Source organism: Ammospiza caudacuta, chromosome 2 (genome assembly GCF_027887145.1).
Source record: "Ammospiza caudacuta isolate bAmmCau1 chromosome 2, bAmmCau1.pri, whole genome shotgun sequence".
Classification (NCBI taxonomy): Eukaryota; Metazoa; Chordata; class Aves; order Passeriformes; family Passerellidae; genus Ammospiza; species Ammospiza caudacuta.
This window is the reverse complement of record NC_080594.1, coordinates 5,684,362-5,704,777: the sequence shown is the minus strand read 5'-3', so window position 1 is coordinate 5,704,777 and position 20,416 is coordinate 5,684,362. Positions and strand designations below refer to the sequence as shown.

The following is a 20,416-nucleotide window of genomic DNA, read 5'->3' as shown; positions in this document are numbered from 1 at the left end:
ATGGAGCATCCATAGCTTCTCTGAGCAATCTGTGCCAGTGCCTTACCACTCTCACAATAAAGAATTTAACCTAAATCTCTCCTCTTTAGTTTAAAACTGTTCTCCCTTTTCCTATCACTGTCTGCCCATGCAAAAAGTCACTCTCTATTTCTTGTAAGTCCCCCATTAGGCTGCTCTAAAGTCCTTCTGGAGCCTTCTCTTTTCCAGGCTTAGCAGCTCCAACTCTCTCAGCCTGTTTTCAAAACAGAAATTATCTAGTTCTCTGATAATCTTTGTGGCCTCCTCTGAACTGATCTGTACAGGTCCAAATCTTTCTTGTGCTGGGTGCCCCAGAGCTGGATGCAGCACTGCAGTGGGGTCTCACCAGAGCAGAGGGGCAGAATCCCCTTCTTGACCTGCTATCCACAAGGCTTTGGATGCAGCCCAGAACATGGTTGGCTTTTTGGGGTGCAAGCACACAGTGCTGGCTCATGTCCAGCTTTTCATCCACCACAATTCCCAAGTGCTTCTCCACAGGGCTGCTCTCAATGACTTCTCCTAGGCTGGTCTCATGTGTGGGATTGCCCTGAGCCAGGTGCAGCACCATGTACTGGGACTTGTTGAACCTCACTAGGTTCTCACAGTCTCACTTCTCAAGTTTGTCCAGGTCCTTCTCTTGTGTCAACGGCACCACTTGACTTTGTGTCCTCTGCAAACCTGCTGAGGGTGCACTCCATCTCACTGACTATTTCATTGAAAAATATCTCCACTTTTACAGAAGTAAATAAAACGTGGTCCCTACATCCCTTGGGATTGGCAGAGGTTAAAACAGGGGGACCATTTATTAAAATGGCCCTGCAATTTAGGTTCTGTGTTACCTCTTCTCACTTAGTGAAAAAATCACTTAATGTAAGCCATTGACAGGTATGTGATGGAGGCACTAGAGCACCTTTTCCCTAAGAAGAATGGGCTGGATTTACCCCTACCCTTTCATTAGCCTGCCCCCACCACAATTGCATGTTGACACCACGCACAGCGAACAGAATAATTTGAATGCTAAATACATTGCTGGAGGTCTCACTGAACTGCTATTAGAAGCTGTCAAAAAAGCAAACACAACACTGTTATTTTCCATCAAGTTTTTGTACAGCCTGAAACCATAATGCCACTACATAAAAATCAATGCCTACCCCTTCTTAAGAACAGTGTGTTCTGCTCTAATCAAGCTCCCTCTTATACACAGTTTCAAGTATTTAGGGAACAGTGACGAAAATACTAGGTCTACAATTGCAAGTTATTTGTGAGGCATGAACTGCTTGGAAAAAGGCATCAGGAACTTTGGCCATACCAAAGGGGAATTCACATACCTATTCTTAAATAATAACTAGGAGCATCCCCAACAAAACTGACCAGCAGCAAGGTAAAAAGTTGCAACACAGCCACAAGCCAGAGCACTCAGAAGCACAAGTTGCTCAAGAGGGCACTGCTTTTACACAATTAAGATCCTCCTATCACTCTAGGCAGGGTAGCACTAATTTCAGTAACAGCAGAAGACCTGAGAAAAGCAGGCCAGTGGCTTGGAGGAAGGCACCACTGGGAACAGCTTACTTCACTGTCTCTTGCAGGGTTTCTGCAGTGCCCCCTCTGCCCTGTTCTAGCCTTACCTTTGCCCTCACTGTCAAAGTGGTTGGGCCAGGCAATGGTCCATCTCTTCCATGGTAGTTGTAGCCCACAGGATGAAGGAGGAGTTATTTCTGACCACAACTAGTGTAAATGATCATTTCAGAAGAGGATTGGTTGGACAGTGGAAAAGTTTTAATACCAAAAGACACAGCTAAGTGGGAGCTACTGTATTGCAAACACAGCATGGAAGAGCTGAGGCATTCCTGAGAATGTGGAATAAAAATTCTCAGAAATCAACAATTTCCCAGTATCCCAAACAAAACAGCATCACTTTTTTTCTGTGTCATTAACTATTTTAGGTTAAAAATTACTACCAACTAACAAAGTAAAGTACATTTTAGTAAATACAGGCCTATATCAAACATGGATCATTTTTCCTCCAGAAGTGTCACATTAGGGAACATGTTTCAGCCAGCAGCCTGGTAAGGCTGCACAAGGAAACCATTCACCATCATGACTGAAGAAGGACAGCACTGTCAGACATTTTCTGAAAAATCCTTTCATTAGGATCTTTTCTCCTGAGAATCTGAGAAGCTTCAGCTTCTCCATGTTTTGCTACTTTGGAATGTGATTTGGAGAATTGTTTACCCAGCATGTGAAATTGTTTTTACCTGATGACCAGTGACAGCCACCTGTGTCGAGGCTGTGAGCAATCACAAGATTTTATTATTCTTTTTCCTTTCCTTCCTTTCTGATGAAATCCTTTCTTCTATTCTTTTAGTATAGTTTTAATATACAATTTTCTCTTAATATAATATACAATAAAATAATAAATCAGCCTTCTGAAACATGGAGTCAAGACTCCCATCTCTTCCCTCATCCTGGGATCCCTGTGAACACCACCACACACCACCAATAAAATGTAGCCTGTCCTGCCACCCGAGTGAAAACCAGCACAGCAGAGAGCACACAAAGCACCTCAAAATTAAGCCCTGCATATCCCCTATTTATAACAGTCCTGACACTGGGGGAACAAAAAATGGGGCATTTCAACTTACCCTCAGAAAGATTTGGGCACCCACATCTACTCTCAATCAGGACACATGTGTTGTACCAGAAGCACTGCCAGCATTCAAATCCCAACCAAGACTGATGCAGATCAGATCTCCACACATAGGTCTGTCTTCCAAAATGTGACCCATTAGACACCCCAAAGATGTCAGGACTAAACTTCTAAGGCTGGCTCCTTGCTGTCATCTTCTTTGGCAGATTGGCTGGTCCATGATACAGGTACGAATCTCCAGTTTATTTGGATGGTGCTTAAAACTGCCCGTGTACTTCACAGATGACCTGAGTGCAAGTCTACTAATTTAAAACAAACAGATTTCAAATATTTTAAACTTTTGATTTAGCAGGCACATTACTTGGCGTTTCAGAAGTTCACCATCTGCTGGGTTTACCTTTTAAGTCTCTCCACACTCCGGCTGCGCAGCCATCTGGGATGAGATAATTTGAACAGCAGACTGTTTCCTCCCATGTTACTAGAGAGGAAGAGCAGCCAAGCATGTATGAATAAAGTCTATTTCATTCTTTCAAACAAAGGTGGAGGAGGATGATTTGAAAGCTTAAAAAAAAAAATGGGAGGGGGAGGGAAGAAAACTAAAAATGGCAACCCACTTTCCATCTTCAACTGTACCATGACTACCAAAGCTGAGTCACAGTTACTATTGATAAGCAGGAGAGAACAGATCCTGACTTAGAGATCCTTAGGTGAATCCACAAGGCTGACAGCTAGAAAGCTTTTCCATTTGCAAAGCAAAAAGGGAAGAAATGGAATCAGAGCAAAACAAAGTTCATCTACATACATCTACACAGTCATTTTCACAACTGGAGCCAGTTAAGACCTTAGCAACTCTTGTTCATCTGCTGGTGCAAACACTGAAGTCGAGTGCACCTATGTGGACTCAGGAGAATCCACATCTTCTGCACTTTCTGTAGGAAAAATCTTATTAAGATACCAAATGCCAGCATTATAAATTAGACACAGAAGGAACTTTAATTATACAGTATGTTTAAAATGTATCCTCTCACTGTTCAGTGGCTTTGAAACAGTGAATTTCCTTTGCTAATTTTCCTAGAATAAGTCACAGCCACCTCAAATCCTTTGCTATTCAAAACCTTAACAGGCATAGGAGGCCCTACGACAGTTTAAAAAAATCCCAAAACCTTCTGTTCATTTCTATGTCGATCAAGAACTTTGCTTTGTTCAACATGGTAAAAACAGTCAGGAGTGATGGCAGAAGTGGCAACACTTAAAAAGGTTGCATTGTAACAATTCCCATGCAAGGTCCTCAAAAGGGAGCTGTGCAACCACTTAAAGAAGAGGTAATTCCACTCTACAGAAATAACACTTACTGTGTCATTGTCATCTCTTTCCAAAATCTTGACAAGCCCGTGCTTCACGCTGCCTGTCTTGTCAGAGGGAAGCACCACAACAGACATCCTACACTTTGTCAAAAGAGTAATTCTCACCCAAAATCATCGTAAATTTGCATGACAGCACAAAGGTGAATTTGGAAGCAGACAACAGAAGGCTCTGAGGCTTGCGTGCCTCCAACATTGCATGGCTTCACTCATTTTATAACACCAGCAACAAAAGTTTAGTAAAACAGCCACCAAGAGGAATTCTTTTTCCACCTGTTAAGGATCAGTTAACTCTAAAAAATTCTCACACACAAGCATGTTAAAAATACTGATTCTCCACGTGAATATTCACACTAATGGCCAGCCCTCTAAAGAAACTACTCATTGAAATAGTTTTAAGTAGCAGTGTGTGGAAGGAAGAACAGATTACCCACTCCATATACAGTGCTGGGGGACCAGAGAATAGCCAGCCACAGAGCCCACACTCTGGCCTACAGATCCATATCTGGCTCATGCTGGTATTCTCCAGGAGCAGGGCTCAACTCCCAATCCATGTTTTGTCATCCATCCTTTCACTCCTCATAAGCAGGACCATAAAACCTCCTTGCTGAAATCCTCTCAAAAGGCAAGTTTGAAAAGACAGGGGATTAGGAAGCAATGAGAACTGTGGCAAAGCAACAATTTACTCAGCAGGGCTTTCTTGATAAAAATCTGCTCACTGACAATTTCTCTCTCACCTTTGTTATTAAAGTTCATCCTTCCCCAGCATCTCAGGCTCTCAGTGCTGGCAGTCAGAGACCTGACCCAACCCAGAGTGCCCAGAGAGGGACACAATCCCAGTGCCTGGGCAGACTGACACTGCTGCTCAGGGGGAGCTCAAACCCGTGCACCTTGCAGTGCTGCAAACACTCTCCAGGAGGAAGTGACGGAGACAAAGTTCCATCTGTTCCTTGACCCTCAACAAATTGAGCAAGTCTGTAAGTATAGTTCCTGGGGTGCTCTGAAATAAGACCTCACTCCAAGGGAAAACAAGCTCAGGTCAGGATTAAGTTAACAGAATTGCCTCAAAAGGAGAACACAGCTGCCTATTGACCAGACTTTTAGGAGCTGTCAAAATTTAGCCCACCTGGCCTCTAGACTGGCTGTGATCACAAGGAAGAGCATCTGGCCAGCTGATTGATCTAGACAGAAACAACTGGACTGGATAAAGGAGACAGTTCATTTTTGTAAGAAACAATATATTTTATTTTTCTGACACCACAGCCCTGGCGAGTGGTTTTGTACCAAATTTAATGGAGGTTACACAGAACGTTTTACGCTGGGGAGGAAAAAAAAATAACCACAAAAAAAAATCCTGGATAACTTTTAGTGTCTGTTCCACTCCCACATTAATAAAATCACTTGGGGTTTCTAAGAAAAGGAGAATAGGAAACAGTGAGAGAGACTACTGTAGGATGTAACAGTGTCCAAGTCCAGCCCCTTCCTAAAAGTGGGAAGAGTCCCCACGTGAGGAGAGGCTCTCCTAGATTTACTCCCCAAAATAACACAATGTATTGCAGCTGCCATAGGAGGAGACAGAAGGGGACGGAGAGAGAGAGAAGCCTATTTAATAAAGAGTGGGAGGGAGAGACAGAAGGTGCTGGACAGCACGCCATAATTTGAAAAATATGTCCTTAACTTATTATTTATTTCTTTTAAAAGATTCCCCTCACTGAACTTAAGTTCCTTTTTGTGCTTTTCATTAATACTCTGCTCTGAGGTCGTAGTTTGGTTTTTCTATACATTGGAGTTGAAGGAAAATAGTCCGAAGTTCTGAAGATGGATTCTCCACCTAAAGTAAACAGCCTAGAATCCCATTCTCCTCTCACCCCAAAGACTAAAGTCTCTGCTAAAATCCCTTTTACAATATAGTACAGTACACAAAAAACCCCAAAAATAACCGAGAGTCCTGGGAGAAGCCAGTCCGAAGGACGTAAACATACAGAGAATGGTGCAACTTGTGACAAATGGCAATTCTCAAAATACAGCTACAGATTCTCAAAGCAGGTGCCGTCACGGGATACCCAAGTCCACAAAAATAATTTTTAAAAAATAAATCTTAAAAAAAAAACAACCTGTTAAAATGAATTTTTTTTTTTTCAGGTAATTCCATACATTCGAGATTTCCCAAAGCATCCTCTGGTCTCTTTTCACCTATTGCATGGCCAAACTGTACTCCTGAAGCTCCCAAAAAAGCCCTCAGGACTTGGAATCTCATCTTGACAAGGATCAGAACATCCAGTCTTATGGTAGCAGCTTAAAACATCATGTTCCCTGGGTTTCCAGGGCCTTGGCTAAATCCTCCCATGCCAACATCAGCAGCCATACCTCGGGGCCTCATCTGGGGGGGAATCATGATGTTTTGTTGGGGTCCCATCATGCCCTGCATCGACATCATCATGCCGGGCGACCCCACGGGGCCCGGGTGGCTGTAGAGCCCGGCGGGGGCTCGGTCCTTGCCCGGGATCATGCCCACGGCGGCCACGGGGTTGCTCATGAGCGCGGGCTGGCCGGGCATGGCGGGCTGTGCTGGTGACATCATGCGGTGGTGCGGCCCCATCATGCCCTGCTGCAGGAAGGCCGGCGGCCTCATCGGGTTGTGACCGGGCATGGACGGAGCCGTGCCCAGGGGGATATCCGGAGTTCCCACCGGCCCGGGGCCCCCCATGCCGGGCAATGTTAGTCCCATCCTCGGGGTCTGCTCTCCTATCATCCCCTGCATGTGGGAGAAGCCAGGCCCGGGACCCTGCGGCTGCTTGCGGCCCGGCACCTCCCCGCGAGGGAAATACTGTAGTGTCTGGCTGGGCTTCTCGGACGGGATAATCCTGGACAGGTCAAACTCGGGTATTCCCGTGGCTCCGGGACGGATCACCTCCTGCAGCTCTGGATCGGTGAAAACCGAAGGCATGTTGTTTCCGAGAACAGTGAAGGATTCTGGACCGCCAGGGCCTCCAGTCTTGCAAAGTGCTGGATCTGTCGAACTTTGGGGCAGGTTGGTAGGACGCCCCAGAGGTCCTTCTCCGTGGAAGCCCATTCCTGCTGGGAAGTTGCCCTGTCCACCGCTGGGCCCGTTGTGTGGAAATGGCACCTGCTGTGGAGGGGACTGTACGGGAGCGAACCCCTGTGGGAAGCCCAGGCGTCCTTGAGGTACCATTGGAGACTCCTGGGAACCATGCCCCATCATTGGGTTGTGTGACATCAGGCCAGGTCCCACGGGGACCCCGTGAGGAGGTATATTGGGTCCCATAGCATTTGGAGAGGGCATCTGGTTGTTATGGGAAAGAGGCTGGGTCATTCCCATTGGGCTAAGGGTTGGCATTGGACCCACTGGGTTTGGACCTGAAATTCGAGGATTCTGAGAATTAATGCCCATTCCTAGGGAAGAAACAAGGAATCACATTTAGACAACAACCAGCAATAATCAATAAAGCCGTCAGAGAGCTTTCTGCAAGGTTACCAAGTCTGCACACACACAAAAAAAACAGTGCTAGTGAAAAACCATCAGCAGTGGCTTTGAAAATTGTTAGTTTGACCAGAAATTCGATGCCACTCAAACAGCTACTTCCCTAAGCTTGTCACTGCCCTATCAGTGACAAAAGCCTGCTCCATAAGTAGGATTTCAATCCAAACCATACTTTTACTACCTCCCTGGCAGTCTGGATGACACAGGCAGTAGCAAACATGTCTGTGACAGATTATCAGCATATGGACACTTGTCCACTGGGAAGCGACCAGAACTCCTTTCAAAACTCAGCAGTGATAAGTCAGGTAACCTTCATAAGACTAAGAGGCACTGATCAATGAGGTTAATGAGTTACCATCATGAACTTATGCAATTAGCCAGATTTCCCCAGATATATTCTGCCATTACTGTGTGAAACACACTGCAAAGCTACAGGTAAACTCATCAAGAATTCATTACCAATTGCCACTCTCTTGAAACATCCACTCATCCCCTTTTTCAATATTAATTCAATAGGGTGGAGGTGCTACAGCCTACTTTTATGTTTTTGATGATTCAGTGTCCAAACAAGCCCCTCAAAAACAGTGAAGCTTCTATGGCACTGCCTCAAGACAGGAGAGGTAAAGTCTCCTCTGGATAACACATTGTAGGTCCGACCCTTAATCCCATGAGCAGCCTTCATTCACACAAACAATTCCAGTCTGCCTGAGGGACAATCTCTCCCACACACAAGTGCTTTCCATGTTAGACACCTTCTGAAGATGGCACACTTTCTGGACAGAAAAAAACAGTTGCAAGGAGAATTTCCATCTCAGAGAACTGTAAATGTTTCCTCAAAAACAACCCATGGCTACATATTCCTCAAGTTTTTTCCCATCTCACTGTCTTCATTTGATGAGGTTTCCATGAAATCACCCTGATGCCTTGTGCTTATGTGCCTTTGATTTTCTTACCTGGTACACTGTTCATAGGTGGCAAGTTTGGGGAGCGCGCTGGAGGGGAGTCGTCATCCGAGCTGGCCACAGTTTTGATGGCATCATGATAGAGCGGCGTAGAGCTGGGCATGGCAAATTTGGACATCCTGGACATCATAATGGAGAGGGGATTCTGGGACAGGGTTGGCTCTGGAGGCATTGTGTAAGGACTGCTAGAGGGAAGATTTCCAGGGAGAGTCGCAGGAGCAGACTGGCTGACTGTGGAAGGAGGTGGACCACCTTAGGAAAAAAAAGAAAAGAAAAAGAGAATTATTTTAAATTTTTCTCCTTCTTACTGTTTTCCTTAAATCAAACTCTTTTCCCTTAGAAATCTCAAAACCTAGGAATCTTTCTTATTGCAAGACTTGACATGACTAATACAGTCAATGATTATGAAAGGTAACCAGAAAAATAAGCCTATTGGTCAAGTTGATTAATCTGTTATTCTACTGCATAACGTTTCTAACTAGAACTACCTTGAGCCTCCACAAATCCACATGAAGAATTACCAGTTTAGTCTGAAAATCTTACTATTCAATTTTCATACACTGAAGACAGACTTAGGTACCAGAGCTAACTATAAAAACCAAAACCTAAAATGAAAAAAGACACAGGCAGCACAAGGCAAGCTGTAGCAGATATTATGCTGAGACATGCAAGCACATTTGTGACAAGCTGCATCAGGAGCTACAAGTAAAACTCCCTGTTTACATTGCATTTCTTGTTTCATATATAGAGATATTAGCTGCTTATTCCAGTGAAAGAAAGATTCTCTGCACCTATTAGCTTAATGTCATCCTTTCCTCTCACAAAACTAGAAATAACTTAACTATACTTCCAATCTCCTTTGTTCTTCACTGATGAATTTTACACCACCCAGACCAATGTGCAGACGCTAAACTGAAGCTGCACTCTCACTGAAAATTCACTGCACGTTCCTCAGCCCCTCCCAACCAAAAGAGGAAATGAGAATAGAGAATACAAAAAAACTGCAATGCCAAAAGATCCATGGTTTGGAAGAGCTGCATGTCAAAGCATTCATTAAGCACTAAGTAAGGCACAGACTGAAGCACTTTGGTGCCCTCCCGAGCCGCCGACCCCACAGGCACGTCCCGGTCCCGGTCCCCGCCGTTACCCGCGGCAGCACTAGAGGGCAACGTGGGCAAAGGGCTCCACTTTCCCAGCCAGGAGAATTTCCCGGGCGGGAAGGCTGCCCAGCCCAGGCTGCTCTGGAAGCCTGGACTGAAGGGCGGGTAAGCTTTGAGAAGGTGAGTGCAGAGGTGTGCTAGCAGCGGGACCCCGAGGTCCCAGGCACAGCACGGCTCAGCATGTAACCAAATGTTATGTACAGCAGTGGTTAGATCACTCCAAAAAGCTAGAAGTCTGAGTAACTGAATCACAACTTCCTGTCTGCAATGTAAACCTACCAATGACCAACCATTCCTGACTGTGTCTAGATACACAGCTGGTTAAGTGCTCTGCATGTTTTTGTAGGAACCTTTTATACCACAGTGCTTTAATAACATCAAGAGGATCTTCTCCATTGAGATACAATGACTATGAGCTATGGAAGAACATCACAAGACCCTTCCAAGGAGAGATTTCCCCCATCAATTCTCCATATCTTTTCACACCTCTTAACCCCATCCTTTTGCTTTTACATCCTCAGAGTGATCAGCCCTGAGCTCAACACATGGGAGGCAGGGTGCAAACCCACAAATACAACAGGAGGAGGAGAAGCCCTCACCCACCAAACCCTCAGCACAGCCCCCCTCAAATAGGGAAAGGGCCATCCAGCTCTTAACCTGCTGCAGGAGCCCTCCTCCCTCCCTTTGCTGCACATCTTGGATGACCCAACACGAACCAAAGCACCAAGTCTGGCTAGCAGAGGCAGCACTCACCCGACTCCACGTTCCCCAGCATGGCTGGAGAAGACATGGTTAGAGACGCCTTGTGGTTCGGGGGAATGCCAGGGCTCTGCAAAGGAGGCTTTGGAGATGAAGTCCATCCAGGAGAAGGTGCGGGGAGAGACGGAGACTTGAGGTGGACAGGAGAGGCAGCAGCAGACCCCAAGACAGGGGGGGATTTAATGGAGGCAGCAGCAGCTGCGGCAGTGGGGCCCGCGAGCATTCCTGCCAGCTGGGAGGGCGTCTGAGGGGACTTGAGGTTCCCCGAGGGAGACCCCATCATGGGAGACTGGACCTGGCGCATGGTGGGGGACTTGAGGGGGTTGATTCCCGGCGAGTGCACCTGGCCAGCCGCAGAGATATCCAAGGGCTTGCGGCCGAGGCTGCGCTGTGCAGGGGGAGCAGTGTTGAGGCTATTCGGGTTACTGGTGGGATTGAGAGGTAGTGGCGGCATGTGGCTGAGCCGGTTGTTAGTCCTTTGGTCAGGCCCCATCTGTTCTCTGAGATTCCGCAGGCCGACTCCCGGGCCCTGAGACATGGGAAGGAAAGGCCTGGGACCCATGCCATACTCCTGCTGCGGGTGCTCCCCAAACGGCAGCGGCACCATCTTCTGCTGAGAGGAGAGCATCTCCGACACGCCGGGGCGCAGCTTCATCATCTCTTCCGGCCCGACTCCTGCCTCCCTCAGCTTCTGAGGGACCAGGGGTGGGTTGGAGCCCATGCTGACATTCATGCCCATGTCCCCCTTCATGCTGCCAGGGCCCATCCCAAACTCCAGCTCCCTGCTAGAAGCCATTTGTGGGGGCATTCCTTTTGGGAAGTCCCCCCTCGACGGGCTCATCGGTCCTTCTACCGGCATGCGAGGGAAGATGGGGTTGTTCCCAGGCTCCATGTGTCTCTGGGAGGGCATCATTCTGTTGATCTCCATGCCGGGCCTGATGCCTTCCATGTTCAGACCAGGAGGAAGGCCCATCTGTTTCTCAGCCAGCTGCTGCTGATAGAGCTCTTCAGGCAGGCCCTGCGGATTGGGGAACCGTTCCCCTCGGCCAGGGCCACTGAAGACACCCTGACCAGGAGGGAAGTTTCGCCCATCTGGGATTTTTGGCACATCATCTGGCCAACTAACTCCTGAAAGCCCGGGCCGTGAGGCGGGATTTGGGACATTGGGGCCTTCCATGTCAGGATTCATCATTCCTGCAAAACCAGGCAGGCGCATCTGGCTCCCGGGCACGTTGGGATGAGGGGCCATGCCCCTGGGGGGCAGAGAGTGGGACATGTTCATGCCTTCAGGGAAGGGCTCTGGACCCCCAGGTCCCCAGCCCTCACCAGGGGTCATCTGGTAGGGAGGGGGAGGACCTCGGACCACCCCACGAGGCCCGTGCTGGTGGACCATCATGTCCTGCAGAGAACACTGCTGCACAACCACCTGCTCTTGCTTCCTTCTCTTCTCCTCGTAAAACTCCTGCTGCAGCTTGAGCCAGGCCACCTGCTCAGGAGTCATGTGGTCCAGGTGGTCTGGGCCTATGGCTCCTGACTGGGAGTTCATTGGTGGTGGCCCCATTTCATCTGGGGAAAAAGGCATGTCCCTGTGTCCTTGAGGGCCAAACGGAGCCCCTCCATCTGTCCGAGACCCCGACCCTTTGCCTAAACTTTGGGATTGAGCCATCATAGCCTGTATCGGCCCTTCAGGTTTCTTTTGGGGACCATCTAGCACCCCAGCATTTGGGGGTGGCCCCCCACTCTGCCCTCCTGCAAACTCCTTCTCATCAGGGAAGAGCATGCGCTGGATGTCCCTCAGGGTCTGCAACGAGCGTTCCCGGTGCTCCAGCTGCTCCTGGGACAGTCCATCGGGGTTCTCACCCAAACTGGATGGGTCCCCACCAGACCCCTGCTGGGGAGGGCCTTTGGGGTCTGCAGCAGAGCTATTGCTACCTTGGGAAACTGGGCTAACCGCTCGATTATTGGGGGTTGAACTCTGCCCAAATCCTTCTGTCTGCAACGGGGTAGAGTTGGCAGGGCTGCCCACAGACATCACTTTGCTTTCCACACTGGGACTGTCCTGATCTATGGGACATGGGGGGCCGGTGGGTTTGGATACTGGCGCTGACACGGGCGGAGTCGGCTGCATTTTGGCATTCTGGGGAGGGTTCTGGTCCTGGGCAGCGGGGGGCTGGGGCTGTGGCAGGGCCTTGGGTTCAGTCCGAAGTGCAGTGATCTGAGGATTCTGCAAGAGAAAGCCACACTCAGTCACTTGCTCTTCTTCCAGCCATGCCACATAATCAGCAGCGCAAACAAAACACCCAATCTCAATCTCACCAGCCCAGAATTTGCCTTCATGCAGCAATTACACAGCAGCCTCTTGGCAATGCACAAACCTACTTTGCTCAAGGCATTACTGCAGGGACCCCTTTTGTCTGTGCTAGTTCTGCATGACCTACAGGTTGGAAATACACTACCAAAATATTGCAAGACTCTAACTCTTCTTTGGATGACCCAAGACATTTATTTGCAGACAGTCTGAATGACAACTGTCTGTCTTGCTAAAACTTATTTCAGAGTGTAAATAATCATCCATCTCTCTGAACCACACACAGGCACATTTAGAATTTCCCCTCCTCACCCCCATGCAGGTATTCCCTACCAAGGGTACAGTGTTTCGTTCCGCCTTGCTGTTTGAGATGTTCTGGATATGAAAGGACACGATGGTTTCCACCTGTCCCTTCAGCACAGCTTCTGCAGCCCTGCAAAGACAGACAGGCAGATGCACACATCCAGTTGAAACCAAGAATCAATTTTTCTTAACTGGCCTCCTTTCTATCTTTCAGCTAGCAAAAGGGAGAAAGATTTAGCCACATATATTTCACTCTAGATGAGTAGCAAAAGAAAAATGCTTACGTCTACAAACTTATCAGCATTCAGGGTTCATGTCTCAGTTTAAGCCATCCTGGCTTCTATTCATTGCATGGATTGCAAAACAATATCCACCACTATTTGCCAAAAAAAATTATATACCCATACCTCAGAGAATGAAACAATTACTTCTCAGAGCAAAGAAGGCAGGGATATGGTCCACTCCAACCTCTTCAGCATCCCCAAAACAAGTAAGGACTTTTTGCTACTTGATGCAGAAAGTGCCCTTGATAATCTCTTAAAAGATGAGCACAAATGCAATTCCTGCTCTCAGAAGACATTCAAGCAGCTACCTACTTACTTGTTGGCCATCTCAGTAGAAAAGACGTAAACCACTTTGGATGGAGTCTTCTGCCCACTTGCTGGCTCCAAAGTGGCAGTCAGACCATGGGAAGGTGTGGAAGACCTTGGGGCTGAAGCATTTGAAGGAGTCATGGAGTGTGGTGTGTGCTGAGACTCCTGGGACTTCACATGATCAGCAGAATTGCAGTCTGGAAAGGGACAAAGGGGAAAAGAAGGGAATCACTATTTTGGGATCTCTTTGCAAATCAATTCTGGAAAATGATCAGAGCTTTTTCTCTGCTGAAATTTCCTGCTTCTTCCTCAAGCATCACTGAAGGCAATTCTTCTATTACACCACATGTGTTTCCTCTAAAGCCTTGGTGTACTTCAAGCAACACTGGGAGAAAGCTCCTCTTGTGTTCCTTTCCAACGAAAGTGGCAGTTCTCACAATCGATCTCTTTGAATTCTCTAATGACCACATAAAAAAGCAGGAAAACTACACTTTTATGTAGGAACAAACATAAATATATCTGCCTCAGGAAAACACTCCTGCAAAACCTGAATTTTTCTTTTGCTCATCCACCTTAGCTAGGTGACCTAGCAAAGATGGACAAGTGAACATGTGGTCAGGTTTTGCACTGCCTCACAGAGGCAATGCTGGAGCCAGGAACAGAAATCCCAGCTCTCTGGCTTGTGTTACCAGTCAGGGTGCTATGGGTTATGTATCTATGCTGACAAAACAGACCTGCATATTGTTAAAAGCCCAGTTACAACAGAACAGTTCCTGAAAGGCCAAAGGCCAGAAGGAGACCAACAGGTTGCATTTGTACTTATAAATCCTCTGGGGGAGTTTAAGAGTTACAAAGGAACTTTCCCACCAGAGTCAGTTCTGGGCTCTAACCGAGCGTGAACAAGACATTTACCAATGCCAGCTATGACAACCTCTCCTCTTTGCCTGCTTTCAAGACCTTTAGATTTCACTGGCTGGAACTTTGAGAACCCCAGACAAACAAAATGTCTCACTAATACTTGCAGAGCAATTCTCCATCTCATAGAGGACTCAGATTGATTGTCTGCACTTGCACATGAACCCTAGCACACGTACCTTTGATTTCTGGGTCATCATTAGGAGTCCCAGCTTCCCTCTGTTCAAAGGAGTCTGCTGAAATGCTCCTCTCTCTCTTCCCCTTCCCCTTGGCACCATTTCCAGCCCCATTCTTCAGCCCCATACTCCCACCCGGGCCCGGGAGCACTTTGGGGGTGTGACCTCCACTTTTGGGGTCACAGGGAGAGGGCTGGGATTGGCTGGTGGAGCCCCCTTGTTTGCCTTGGTTGGAAAATTTGGAATCCAGCTGAGGGTTGCCAGACGGGGACATCACTGTAGGGGGACGGACCATCACCTCCTGCTTTGATTTGGGGCTACTGGGGAGAGAGAAAAAAAAAAGAAAGAAAAGGAAAAAGTGACAAATCACACCATTGATTCATTCAGCCCTGTAGGAACAGATTAGAGTGAAGCAGAAACAACCACTGTCGCCTTTACAAGCTAAGACAATTGCTGACAAATAAAAAATGCCTGCAAGCTTAGAGTCATGCAGGTGCTTTTTTGAACATGCCCTGAAAGGGTTATTATCCAAGATGGAATCTCATTGCTCAAGAAGGCACCAGGGCAAACCACAGACCTGCCAGATCCCAGAAACTGCTGTCACATGAGGACCCACCTCTGGCACTTCTGTCAATAAAGACAACGGTTTCTATGTGCACAGAGAAGCACCTCACACCAAGACCAGCTCAGAGTAAACAAACAAGGCACTATAAAGTTGCCCTCACCATTCTCCTGGACCCCAACTACACTGCAGCTCTCATCAGCAGACCCCCCCCCAACCCGTCCCTTGCACCTCCCTATCCAGTTCTACAGGGAGCACAAGGAAAACCCAGCATTGCTGCAGCATTCGTCATCCACCGGGGCGAGCTGCCAGAGAAACACAAACCTCTGACCGTGAAAACAATTAAACCAGCTACAACCTGCCCCTGAATCAGGAAAGTGAAGGATACCATCTCCAAGCACACTCCTGCAAAATGGGGCAGATGAATCCTCCTCAGTTTGCCAAAGGAGACTCAGAGTCTTTCACTCCTCTTCCATCCAGCAAATTGCATCCTAAAACTCTTTTGCTCCTCTGCAGGTATTAGGCACCCCTTCCCTCCTCACCCTCCATTGCTACTGGATCTTCTGCATTGTGTTTTAGCATCATCACTATCACTTCCAACAGGCATCCTCCTCCTAGCATCCTCACTGTGGGACTCACACAAGCTGTTCCCTCCTCTGGACAGACATCTGACTCAGAAGCATTCCCTCTGAAACACTGTTAAGCTACAGATGACCTCTAGGAGTAAAAACTCAAACTCGAGAATGCTGTCAATCAGAACCATTCTAAGTCCCTGGACACTGCTTTGCTTTCAGATTTTTCCCTTTCCAAATTAGTGGAGAAGAAATGCTGCCCAGCTGCACTGGCAGACGACTAATGCAGAGGATCTCAGTGCTCAGCTGATCAGTTCTCCAGGCTGTTCAAGCCAATAATATGGAGAAAGCATTTTGTGTGAAAGTACAGAGAGACCTTCTGATGTCCGGCTGTCTCTCAGGAAACAGATAATTAGAAGAGGAGGAAAGGGAAAAAAAAACCAAGGTAGAAACAGCAGGTTTATCCTCCTGCTGCCTATCCAGGCACCTGGTAGAAGGGAGGAGAGCACAAGGAACAGAAAACCCATGCCTCCTGGGTTTACAGCTTTCAGCTCATCCTGAGCCTTGCAAACATGGAGACCACCAGCACTGTGCAGCCACTGCTCAGGTACTCAGCAGGCTGATGGGAGCACAGAGGGACCAGGAAGCCACACTGCCACAGTCCCTGGGCTAATCCAGCAGCAGAGCAGGGACGGCAACGTGCACCAACCCACAGCAGCTGACTGCAGGCTCTTCTCCTTACCTCTGTGTGTTGCCTGACGGGGAGTTCCTCACTTTGGGATTACTGGAATGCATTGACAGAAATCCTGAGCTCACAGTCTCACACACACGCAGATGGGCTCTCGTCAAGTTCCTCTGGGGAGCGTGTGCCGCCAGAGGCAGCGTCGAAGCGCTTCCTGCCACCCGCTCCTCTCAGTGCTGGCTGCCTGCTTGCCTTTTTCCTCTTTGCTCCTCGCTGCTTTTGCACTGGGCACTTCCCTCCTGCAGCTCCAGCATTCTCTAGATGCGTGCCTCCTGCTGCCCAGGGGAAGTCTCGCATCTCCAGGGCACACTGCAAAGCACCCCACAAGGAGAGAACAGAAAACCAATGAGGAACTTCCTAAGCAGATGTGTCTGCTGTGAAGTTATGCATGGCACTTCTTCCCCCATTCCCAAGAAGACAGATGTGTATTTCAGACCAGAGGCAGCCCAGGCTGGCCATTGAGTTTACAGGCAGTGAGGCCATCTTCCCTTTGTCCAAAGCAAATCATTCTGGAGTCAACAAAACAGGGAAGCACCTTGAATCTGAACACTACATTAAAGACACTTCAAAAGTCAGCAGGAAGCCAAAAGTACAAATCCCCAACATGACTGAGCTATCCAAAATTCCCCTGTGAATGGCCATAATCTGATATTTCTTAAGAACATAAACTCTGCTTAAATCTTTTGTCTCTTTGGTCCAATATACCCAGACACATGTTCAATGATGTGTGCTAAGGGTTACACAAAGGGAGAAAAATAAAATAAAATGCCTTCCTGACCACCTGTAAGTTACTGCTCTGTGAGATTACTCTGAAAGCATGAGGGGTTAGTCACTCATCATATCTATTAGAAAGGTCAAAAAAGCACTGGAGTAGTACCCAGCTAAATTTGCTCAGCAACACACCACACATTATTGAGGCTTTAAAAAAATGGGCACAAAAAAAGCAGCTGCTTTTTCAGCTTCTTTCTAAGAAACAATACGCATGACGTAGGCAGTAAGGCACATAAAGCTGTTTCTGGAGGTGGAAACTATTGAACATTACTATTTACATGCTCTGGGCTAAATTATTTTGGAACAAATTTCTGTCTTGTTTATGTTTCAACAAAATCTCTCCTGTTCATCTCACCTACTCAGATGCAAATCCACTTAATTTAGAATCTAACCAAGATTTATTGTTTATGTATTAAGCACTGCTAGTTAAATATTATTCAAATGTAAATATTCCCAATATTCCTTCTCAGCACCAAAGAAGTAGTTTCTTCCCACATATACCAAATGAAACAATATAAATCTTATTAGGATGGGAGTGTCTTGAATTTTATGAAGAAACTACTGTTCAAGCTGCATTTCAAAACAAAAAATTGGCTCATGTGCTGATGACACCAGAGGATTAAAAGACATGGGCACTCTATGATCACCTCTGGCCAAATAGAGTTACCAGCAACTGGTAGTACTAAGCACCACGGTTTTTCAGTTCCCCAGATTGGTACAGTTGTGAAGTTGTGCTGTTGCACACGTTAGTGACTTTGTGCTGCTCTACTTTATCATGATCCACACTGCAGTAGTTGTGTGAAGTTCTGCATCACCTACAAAAATTCTCCTCCCTATCCCACATCTCCTTAATGAGTCAGAGAAGTCATCCTACTGCCTGTTCTCACCTCCACTGTGCTGCATGAACCTATTAATGTGGGGAACGTTTCTGCAGCAAATGTCTCATTTTAAAGGCCTCTTATCAGGCATAATCAGATGAACTCCAGCCTGAGCCACACACTCCAGAGCACCCACATGCCTCTCTGGGGCTATTGGCTGGTTATACCACTGATTTTGGCAACAATGTTGGAGTTACCCTATCCCTATTGCTCCTACTATTATGTTGCAATTACAGCTGGTTCTATACAGATACAGTAAAGAGGAGACAGAATCTCTTCACACATATCTAAATTGTATCATCTTTGCACGCAAATTTGGCTCCTATGTCTGTTTCATTAAAGAAAACTGTAACATTATCAACAGCACCCAACTCTGCTTTCCAAGAGATTGACACATCTGTAAAAGCCAGTGGAACTCTGTGAAACTTCTGCACCCTCACTAAAGGTGAAGGTGTGACTGAAAATACAGTGAATTCCAGGTTAAAAGAAATGAGAACAGGAGTAACAGCACAATAGTGAGCAGAGCTTGATGCTTACAGCAGGACGTAGATGCCTGCATGATGAACTTAAGTACTCTGGTTGCTTAATCCTCAGATTTTCCATTTGGATATTTATGCATTATGTTACCTTTTATTACAAGATTATCTCAAGGGTCCCAGTCTTGCACAGTGCAATGAGAAAACACGAAGAATCACAATCAACTGGCTACATGGGATCATGGGATTCCTGACATCACCAAACTTTCAAGTACTTCACCCGGGGGGGGGGAGGAGAACCCTCCAATTTTTTAACGTTATTATTCTATATACACATCTTCCATATATATTAAAGTGATGTGCTGTGCAAGGGAACAGTGTTTTCCAATCTCAGTTTAAATTTATTCTTACCAGAGAGAGCTATAAAGGATACATCAATATATTCATTGGAGGAACAACAGCAACTCAACTTCCTCAGCTTCTTATTTCTGCACACGGGGAACGTACCATCTTTTATAATGTGAAATGGAATGTCTCATGATTTTTCTCAATGCACTTCTAACACACATATGCCTGGGAATCTAGGGTTCAATAATGGAAAAGCTCTAGAGAAATGTATTTCTGCAGCTGGAGTCTGCCTACCATAGCAAAGCCTGTATCATTGCTTTAAAATTAGAGGTAGGGTCAGTGACAGTGAATGGTCAAACCACTTTTCAAGACATTTTGCAAAGCTACATCCAAGGCTGTATTTTCAGGATGGCTTTAAGGTATGGCAGGCAAAGGTTGCAGAGAAATGGGATGGTTCAGCTAGCTACTCATTTTCACCATATCGGGCAAAGATCTGAATGGGAACTAACCCAAGGAGAACAACCGAAATTTCTATTCAGCTGGATTTTCCCCCTGATGTGGTTGATCATGTAACTGCATCACTATCATTACAAGCTCAGAAGAGGAGGTGAGAACAGGTGAAAATGTAGCCGCACCCCACTTGTTTGCAGCCTACAATTTGGATGGCTTTAAATTAACTCAAACTTTAACTGCATAGACAAAAGAGATGGATCTGCATTCGTGGAGATATTGTAGATGTTTGTTTTTCCAACAAGCAGCTTACCAAGACCCCTGGTGTCACGACACTGCAGTACTCATTGTGGAGGCCATGAGTTGCAAACCACTTGTCTCACAAAAAACAGTCACCTGGAAAAAGAAGAGAAAGGGTTTCACCAAAAAGAACTCACAGATAAGCTGTACACCCCTTCCATGCATTCAGCCACAGAAGCACGGAAATCAAAAGCTGCTCTGAACCACCAAGGGGAAGCCTCTGCTCAGCCTGGAAAGATTTATCAGCACCCAAGAAGCCACCATCAGACTGGAAGACTCTGAAGATCCATGCTGCCCATGGAGGGGAAATAGGGAAATAAACTCCCAAGTTTAGCCAGCTGGATTCCCATGAGCTCATCTGTGCTTAGAGAAGCTGGCACAAAGCTTGGGCATGTCATCTTCCCTTCTCTGCACCCACCTCTCTTCAAAGGCTCACCTTCCCCTCACAATGTGCCCAGCAACTCCTGCCAAACCCTTGTGCTTCATATATGCAACCTCCTCCACAGCCAGCCAATGTATAAACAGAAACATCAAATATCAGGAAAAGCCAGGCAATCATATCTAGGGGAAAACCAGGCAGGTTTTAGAAGGAGGAAGCACTATCTACTGCTCT

At 46.8% G+C, this 20,416-nt stretch overlaps 1 protein-coding gene across 1 annotated transcript; it reads right to left on the bottom strand.

The window, feature by feature from the left end:
* Positions 1 to 5,284: 5,284 nt before the first annotated feature.
* On the bottom strand, positions 5,285 to 20,020 carry BCL9 (BCL9 transcription coactivator). The gene is made up of 8 exons (XM_058825450.1): positions 19,817 to 20,020; positions 16,581 to 16,889; positions 14,708 to 15,024; positions 13,621 to 13,810; positions 13,051 to 13,150; positions 10,404 to 12,633; positions 8,482 to 8,742; positions 5,285 to 7,440 (listed from the first exon to the last, which is right to left on the bottom strand). The coding sequence occupies exons 2-8, from the start codon at positions 16,631 to 16,633 to the stop codon at positions 6,323 to 6,325; spliced, it is 4,269 nt and encodes a 1,422-aa protein (XP_058681433.1). The 5' UTR covers positions 16,634 to 16,889; positions 19,817 to 20,020; the 3' UTR covers positions 5,285 to 6,322.
* Positions 20,021 to 20,416: the final 396 nt, after the last annotated feature.

Coding starts and splice junctions, on each gene's coding strand:
- BCL9 (XM_058825450.1), bottom strand. CDS start 16,633: ATGCATTCCAGTAATCCCAAAGTGAGGAACTCCCCGTCAGGCAACACA. Junction 15,025..16,580: donor CCGTCAGGCAACACACAGAG/GTAAGGAGAAGA, acceptor CTCTCTCCCCAG/TAGCCCCAAATCAAAGCAGG. Junction 13,811..14,707: donor TGATGACCCAGAAATCAAAG/GTACGTGTGCTA, acceptor GTCCCTTTCCAG/ACTGCAATTCTGCTGATCAT.